Here is an 8,936-nt window from a genome sequence, read left to right as displayed (position 1 = left end):
TGGAAGTGATAATGTGGTAAAAAAGAAAGGGGGGGGCGGGGGGGGGGGGGGGGAGAGAAAGAATGAAGAATTTTAAAATTATTCAAAAGACAGAGGTCACTGAACACTAACCCTTATTTATAATAACAACATACTCTTAATCATATTTCTATAAGAAAATAAACCATGAAATACGGAAGCCAATCCTAAGAGATGAAATATGATATTCAAAATTACTCTTTTGTTGAAGTTGTGGGATTTTAGAGAAAATAAGGGGAGAAAATAATAAGAGTTTGAATATTATTGATAATAGTTTTACGTTGACTTGATTACAAAAGACTCAATATTAATCTCTGTTTATAGAGCAACCTAGACTCAATCCTAAATCAGAAACAAATCATAATAATAAGAGATATTTTCAAATATCTCTATGATTATAAATTGATCCTAGAAAATAACTCAAGATACCCTAATATAATATAATAGTTATTATAAGACATTTTCTAATATTCCAACACCCCCCCTAAGCGAAAGCTTACTAAGCTTTAGCTTATTACATGACAATAATGTTTTGCTCCACAAAATAATAAAAATGGATGGAAAGGCAACTCGGGGATGCAGGTGAAGTCGGAGAGAATTGCTATAAATATAGCCTAGCCAGAATGATCATCAGCACGAGAGAAATTCATGGCAAACAATTGAACAAAACAAGGTCCGTTCTTCCAAAAATTGCATTTGGAAGCGTCAAACTAATAATATCGGAGACCCAAAATATTTAAACTTGAATTTGCTTCATGGAGAAAAAGGCATGCTTCAGGGAGAGAGAAGCGAGACCAGTACATCTGGGACAAAGATAGGGTCGGAGCATCTAGGATAAATTTTCAAGCTAAAGTGAGTCATGAAAATAAAATAAACCGTCTAAATAACCATCAACGGAAGAAAAAGAAGTCATCACTAATATAATTCATATGTGGGAAAAGGGACACCACCGAAAGGATTATCGGTGGAAATAGAAGCAACTGTTATAATTTATTAGTAAGAACTAAATTGCATGACATACATCGAAGAAGAAACAGCGCAACTCTAACGAAACGAAGCCATGATCAATCAACGGAGTGAGAAAATGTGTCCAAAACAAGAGAGATAATAGTTGTTTGAACAAGAACGCATATTTTCGTTGATCAAAATTGGAAAGTAAGGACAGATCTGGAACCGTGAGGTCGAGGCAAGACAAACCGAGAAATGTTGCGTCGTAAACGATTGCTAAACGCACAATTCTTGTAAGAAACTACATGTAACCGTAACTCGATCCTCCTTTAACCTCCTTTACAAGGGCAAAAGCATAGTTCTTGTAAGAAACAGCATGTAACCCTAACTCGAAACTGAAAAATAAGTGCTGGAATCACAAGACCGGGGCAAGAGCAACGAGAAATGTCGCGTCGTAAACGGCTGCCAAACACGCCATCTTGCACGGTGGAAGGTGGTTCCGCTTGGATTGGATGCGCGGAGGAGGAGACGGCGCGTGTGGATGATCTAGAAGATGTGAAGCTGATAGAGTGGTCGTTTGCCAGAAACAGCGGCGGCAGTAGCGAACTGAACAAAAAATGTTAAAACAAAGAAGATCATATCAAAAACGAGAAACTATTACATACCCAAACTTTTGGGAACTTGGCAGCAGAATAGAAGCAGAATCGTTCAAAGAGGATCGAAATAGACTCTATATACCATGTTGAAGTTGTGGGATTTTAAAGAAAAGAATGAAAGAAAATAATAAGAGTTTGAATATCCTTAATAATAGTTTTAAGCTAACTTGATTACAAAAGATTCAACATTAATCTCTATTTATAGAGAAACATCGACTCAATTCTAAATCAGAAATGAATCATAATAATAATTAAAGATATTCTAAGATATCTCTATGATTATAAATTGATCTTAAGAAATAACTCAAAATACTCTAATATAATATAATAGATATTATAAGATATTTTTCATATTCTAACGGTATACAACCCAAATATTATGAGATACTTTTTGTAACCGATATCACCAACTACTTGAGCAAATGTGAAGTCAAAATTTAAAATCTTTTAAATCCACCACAATCAAAGGAAGAGAACAAATATTTTCCACAATTTATTCATTTCGTCAAAATCATTGTATCAATAGAGAAGATTGAAACAAATAACTCTAGTCGAAAAAAATGCAACATATCCCCTTTATAGTGACAATCCAAAATTAAATGACATGTCAAGATATCAGCAGGGTGGCAAAACCGTCTTCCATGACAGTTACCTTCACCATGACGTATAAGTAGAAACATTGAGTTTTCGGAGTTAAAAGGACATCCATGGTTAGATTATCTTATTCTAAAGTTTGTAGCTGCATGCGAAAATATATTCCAACCTAAAGTCTTCGCAGAGCTTTTTGATTATAAGCTTTTCTAAAAGCAAAATAATGTAATCCATGCAAACAAGACATCAGAGGCTTTATTATTATTTTAAATGTTCAATATAGTAGCACAACTCAATAACTTTGGAGGGAACTACAAGTCTTTAACCCAAAAAAGTTTAGGGCTTGGTGCTGTTTGAGTTACAAGAGAATTGAAATTTTGAAGGAGTATCACAATGTATGATGATGGAATGAGAAAAAGAAAACCCAGTCACGTGCCTTGAAATTCTCCAATCAATTCTTAACTCTTCTCAGTCATAAAATTATTTAAACATATTAAGTCAAAGCAAAGACTTTAATCACAAAGATTCCCCATACTCATTAATTTCAACAGTATAGAATCAACTTAATAAATGAAGGACCATCTAAAAGTCCACAGAAATTAAGACCAGATATAAAACCATAATTTGACTCCCAAACTAGCAAATAAAAAGTAAGAAACTACCAAAGTTGCTAAACCCAGCTGAACTAATGACTTTCTAAGTACCCTTTCTACCTGAGGTAGTAGATAAACACAACTTATCTAGCAACAATGCAACATAAACTCATATATAGAACATTCTTAAATCTATTTTGGCTTCCAAAGAGGCTGGAATTTGTGCAACCAGATCCTGGTGCTAGGCTATGTATGTAAAGAACATACAACACGAACACCTTCACATATGTCTTAAATTCTTAATATTTGAGCAAATCACAATCCCATTATCCCACAATAATGCTGTTTTTTTTTTTCTAAAGAGTAAATTAGGCTCCGCTGCATTAAGGTTTGTGAAATGAAAATAAATTCCAAACTTGATCATAAATTACACTCTACCCTATTCTTTTTATTTTAATAAATATCAATTTAACACAGTTAAGAAAATCAAGAAAAACTTTCACCAGTTATTAATATTATTGACCGCTATCATACAAAAATTAACACAATCATTTATTTATCACCAAACCAATTTGCCTTTAAAAACTAACACCATGTCTCAACAATGGTGGAGCATCTTTATGACGGGGAGGAGTCATTACATATAACATTTGACACATATGAAACAACTATTTCAAGTGGAGCAATGGCTAAACCATTGGTTTGCTAATGATAGGTCCTGAGGTTGATTACTCTTATGTTTTTTTTTTTTTTTTGCACTTTGACACAAATGTTTCTCAAAATATCGAAATGAGAGAGAGAGAGAGAGAGATGATATTTTTCAAATACATCCAGGTGTCATATTTTGAGGCTATACTTGAACGTGAAAGTCCTTATGCAAGGGCAACAGCATTACTTATTTCAAAAATGGAACAGGTTCAAACTAACCTTGACATTGCTAACAATCGATTGGGCATCAGGAACAGGTGGCTGAAGGGAGTATTCTGCAAGAAGAGGTAGCAACGATGAAACAAATGTTGACCTTTCTTGCTGTGCATCCTGACAAGAATGAGAAAAGGCAAAAACATGAAATTTTATTATGAACCACATAACAATATAAAGTACTGCCTGATGATATTTTTTGAAAACTATTTAGAGGTTAGAACAACCAAATTATCGCTCAAATTTCAACTTATACCACACCAATAACAAGTAGGAAAAATAACCTGCAATGCATAGGTAAGACGTATATTTTCTTCAATTATGTCTTGTCGGTACGACAAGGCCTTTGATGCCGCATCTACAAGGTCTTGTTGTTGTTGATCAAAGGCCTGGCAGCAACATTACAAAAAATTTAAATAACCATAATCCCATATCAAATATAAGGGGAAGGGCAAAATATAATGGTAAGTAATTTCATGAGGACTTCAAAAATTCCATGCATACCAGACGCATATATGCAATGCGCTTTTCCAAGACATATTTTTCATTGCGTATTTGTGCTTCCTACATGGAAAAATCAATGGTCACTGTAATGGACATTAAGACAAAAGATTATTCAAAGATCTATGCATCACCACTTAAAAAAATATTTACATCTTTACCTTTGCAGAATAATCTGCTAGATGTTTCTTTAATAGGGTGACCTCTTCTTCATGTTCATGGACCTTAATGGCCAGATCCTAAATAGATACACATATGGCTCCATAAACATCAAGTACGGATTTACAATGATATTTTAGAACTAAAGGAAGTACCTGCTTCAGTAAGGAATTAGAATTATTTGTTTCAGGCATTGGCATCAAGCCTTTCAGAGGTGAACTATATCTAGAATCAAGGTCTCCTTCTGGTAGATGCCTATGACAAAGACAGGTTTCTAAAATTACACAAATCCTTCTTCAACACTACTTATACACAGAATGAATATAACATCACATTATAGCCCTGGCATAATATACCTGCTTGGAGAGATGGACCTCGTAAATGGTGAAGACAACTGAGAGTGGCCAACATTATCCACAGGCAGCTGATCGTTTGGCTGTATTCTCAGCGTTCCATTTACTGGACTGTTCTCAAAATGGCTACCTGTATAATTTTGGGGTTGATTATTGTTTGGCAACTAGTTTACCAGTTAGATCACCTCAAAAAAAGGGACCCTGTAAGCATACATAATTGATTACCTGCTGATGGGAATGATTGATGAGCTTCATAAGATCCATGACCCAGCTCTTTCCATGGAGAAACCGAGGGCAGTTTTTGATCCGGTGATTCATATAACCTCTGTCAAAACGTGTAAATTAAAATTCCACAATTAGACTTTACCAGTTATTTTTAAAATAGTTTTTAAGGATAATTATTATACGCCTCTAGGTTGTAACCCCAAAACTGGGATACTAGTCTAGCATGTGGTGGAATGACCGCCATTGTAATAGTTTTATATTTATTAAATTTAATAAATAATACTCTGTGTGTGTGTGTGTATGTGTATGTGTGTGTGTGTGTGTATACACTTTAAATTATTAAGACTATAAATAGCGGTGCTGTAGTGCTTAGACTAAATGCATGTATATATAAATATTATGTAATTTTAGTTCCATCAAACATTGAAGTGAAAGTGTGCAACAGTAAAACTAATTTTGCAAATGTGAACAGTGTTCAACTACTTAGAGACACGGTTGCACAAATGATAAAACAAATCCCACAGGAATCGATACCTAGACCTATCACTTGCAAAAATAATGTTTAACCACTACGCCACAAGAAATTCAATAACTTGTAGTGCCAAAGCTGATATATACCTATTTGAGAAAGAATTTGGGGAGCAAAGGCTCCCACTTGTCATTCAAAAGATCTGCCACTGAGCATAGCAAAATTTGAACAATCATTATTGTTATGCAATACGCTATTTAAAGTGTTGTCAAATAACGGCTATAGCACTATAGCGTAGTTGAATTTGAATAAACCACTGTCCCACAATATGTGGTATTGTAATTATTGTTATTTATTAGATTTATGAAATAATTAAGACTATAAAAATTAATGTTGTGTATATTCTATTTATTTCAATTTATGCTTATTATTATATATATTATACTTTATTTAGTTAAAACTTTTTTTCGGTCAAATAATGAGTTAAAACTTAGTAGTTAAGTTTTTTTATTGTTCAAACTTCAAAAGAATTAAGACTTTTATCATAAAAGTTACATTTTCCATATGTCATAAATAATGGGAGAGAATAAAATGTTCATCAAAGTGAATGGGGATAAAGTTCTGAAAACCAAAGTTTAGGAAAATATTGCTTGATGGAGAAGACATCTTGATTCTGAAAGGAATCGTATAATTTAATTGTTTTCATCTGCTTGATGTCATTACTGCATAGTGCTTGCAACTAAATACTTCTTCAAATACAAGAATTACTCCGGCACTGCACCGGGTTTTGTCCTTTGCACCAAACAATTGTTGTCAAAATCACATTGGTGCCTTGTAGGTCTACAACAGTAACCATCTCAAGTCCACACAGGCTCCAAAAAATCATCATGGCCAATCTTGGGTCCATCTTAAGAAGTGATAAGGATTTAGCTGAGTATATCAGACATAAGACACTAGATGTGGACGGCTGAAATGTAAAAATACCTCAGAGAATATGTTAATTTGTGATCGGAAAACACCTGTCAAACTCAAAAGGAGAGTTCTACAAAAAAAATTATCAGACCAGCATTTGCAAAATTTTGAGCGGAGAAGACCAACGAGAGCATAATGAAAAGTGCAATGTAGACGAGAACGACACTGTGAATCGATGGATGAGTGGACATAGAAGAATAGATAAGAGAAGAAACAAATGTATACCAGAGAATGTTCCAGCTTTCTCTCACATAGGATAAGCACATCATTGAACTGCATATCCATAAAATTATACTACAATTCCGGTATATTTTGAGGGATTAAGAGGCTTGGCTCTATTGAGAGCTTTTCCCTTTGTTATTTATGTTCTCTTTTTACGTTAAGGAGGATCTCTTATCCACCAAAATCTTTGTAATTATTTTCTCTCTTGATTTAACGAACTTTTTTTTCCACGTGTACAATTTTGGTACTATTCTCATGTTCCCAACCCCATTTCCAATTAATAGTCTACAATTTTCTTAGAATCTAGATCGTGGACACATAGAAACTAAACAAACTCCTCAGTTCTGCTAAAAAATGCTCCAGTTAGCAAATAATAGATAATCGCAAAAGAATGGAGTAGACAACATAGCAATCAAATGTATTAAAAATTTACCAAAAAAATCACATTTTAATATAAAAAATATCAATTTACAATTAATTGGGCAGGCGCCATTACAGAACTTACATATTTTTCCAGTTCCTGAATTTTACTCAGAAGCTCAGACCTAAGCTGATTGTTCTCTTCCACCTGTCAAAAGCAACATATTGCATCCTTACTATCCAATCTAAAACGATATGGCATGAAAGAAGCCACCATATTGGACTAGAAACTGAAACCACAACTGCAACTGTGTGCACGATATTTTTTTGGTACAAAAACATAAGTCGAAACCCCATTGATGACAGCAGTCAAACCAGAAGAGAAAGATATCATATTAACATATACACATGACTGAGTCCTACTCACCATCTCTACTGATAAAGGTTCCTAACTTCCAAATATCTCATTGACCCAAATTAAAGCGTAAAAGTAAGTTTACTATGTCATTTACAACCTAAATAAGTGTCACTAATACATTCGCCGAGCTAGCGCCACATGAGGTATCGAATCATATGAAAAAAGCCACGATTAAAACATTGACAAACTACAAACATGAAGCAATACCCATTAACCATATATGATAAAACTAACATACGCCACATAATCAATCAGAGTTGAAATGGAACATCGTGTGTTGAAACCAAAGTTAAAGTACCTGTTGCTTAATGGTGGCTTCGGCAGCTTCAACGGCCTTCATAACCTGAAACAAGTTATCGTTGTTGTTGTTGTTGTTGTTAGAAGAAAAGTTAGGTTGTTCGTGCACATGTTGTTCTTGACCGTTCTGGTTGATACCCAATCCTGAAAATTTATCAGCCAAATTCCCATCGTAACCATTCTCCATAACCTTCTTCTTCTTCTACAATCACAATCACTCCCCGCAAAAATAAAAAAAAAATAAAAATTCTGAAATCAATCACGAAATATCATAGCAAAAGGTTCAAAACTTTACTTCCCGTAACTATTGAACCTCGAAACACTCCCAAAACTGTACCCCTCTTTGATCAAAAGAATAATCCACCATCGATTCCAAACCCTTGAAAACACCAATCAAACTGAAATTACTGTGGACGAAATTAGGGAATCAATCAATCGCGTAATAAATAGTTGGAATCGAGGGGGGGGAATCGAATTGGAAATTGAGTTTTGAATGGAAGAAGAAGAAATGGGAGAATTCGAAACCCTAAATAATAAAAACAAGTGAAAGAAAGAAAGAAAAAAAAAAACAAAAAGAGAGAAACAAAAGGGGTTGAGTTGAGGAAAACGAAGAGAGGAGAAGAGTGATGAATGTGAATAGAATGGTGAGTGTGGTTTGTGGTCAAGTGCGCGTGGTGGTGTCTTTGCTCTTATGATTTCGTAATATTGAGTTGGCGTTCTCCTCCTTTTACGACAACCAAAATTAAATTTAATGGAGCTTCTGTATTTAAAAATTAATATTTTTTTATATAATTAAATTAAATAGTTCAATGATATATTTTTTATTATATTTTAAATTTAATACTAATAAAATTTTTAATTTTATGTTTTATGTCTATTTTCAAATGATATTTTTCGTTTTAATTAAAATTTTAGTTTATTATAAAAATAATTTATTTTATTACTAATATTAAATTTTAATATATAAATATATTAAAATTATTAATTTAACTAATTTTAATATATATTATAATAATATTTACGTAAATAAATTAACAAAAATTATTGATAGTAATGTTAACAATATTGATACATACTTTTTTTATAATAGTGTATAACTTGTCAAATTTAATTGCTAGTTTAAAAATACTAACACTCTTTTTGTATAAATGTTATTTAGACATCAAATATTCACTTAATAGCACAAGGTTTATGGTTAATTTAAATTCTTTTTCTCTTTTTAAATACTATCAC

At 33.1% G+C, this 8,936-nt stretch overlaps 1 protein-coding gene across 6 annotated transcripts in view; it reads right to left on the bottom strand.

The window, feature by feature from the left end:
- Nucleotides 1-8,407, bottom strand: part of LOC101501044 (uncharacterized) — a 12,604-nt gene extending 4,197 nt beyond the window's left edge. For 3 of the 6 annotated variants that reach the window (XM_073364769.1, XM_073364771.1, XM_073364773.1), the window contains exons 1-9: nucleotides 7,705-8,407; nucleotides 7,134-7,196; nucleotides 4,966-5,065; nucleotides 4,744-4,870; nucleotides 4,543-4,642; nucleotides 4,390-4,467; nucleotides 4,232-4,291; nucleotides 4,012-4,116; nucleotides 3,734-3,844 (exon numbers count right to left, since the gene is read on the bottom strand). In XM_073364769.1, coding sequence (XP_073220870.1) covers nucleotides 3,734-3,844; nucleotides 4,012-4,116; nucleotides 4,232-4,291; nucleotides 4,390-4,467; nucleotides 4,543-4,642; nucleotides 4,744-4,870; nucleotides 4,966-5,065; nucleotides 7,134-7,196; nucleotides 7,705-7,890 — 930 coding nt within the window. In that variant the 5' untranslated portion in view covers nucleotides 7,891-8,407. The remainder of the gene's footprint in view (nucleotides 1-3,733; nucleotides 3,845-4,011; nucleotides 4,117-4,231; nucleotides 4,292-4,389; nucleotides 4,468-4,542; nucleotides 4,643-4,743; nucleotides 4,871-4,965; nucleotides 5,066-7,133; nucleotides 7,197-7,704) is intronic. The other 3 variants (XM_073364768.1, XM_073364770.1, XM_073364772.1) reach the window with 1 other exon arrangement.
- Between the last annotated feature and the right edge of the window lie 529 nt (nucleotides 8,408-8,936).

This window comes from Cicer arietinum, unplaced genomic scaffold (genome assembly GCF_000331145.2).
Source record: "Cicer arietinum cultivar CDC Frontier isolate Library 1 unplaced genomic scaffold, Cicar.CDCFrontier_v2.0 Ca_scaffold_5835_v2.0, whole genome shotgun sequence".
NCBI classification, from domain to species: Eukaryota; Viridiplantae; Streptophyta; class Magnoliopsida; order Fabales; family Fabaceae; genus Cicer; species Cicer arietinum.
The sequence above is the reverse complement of the archived record's forward strand: the minus strand, read 5'-3'. Positions and strand labels throughout refer to the sequence as shown.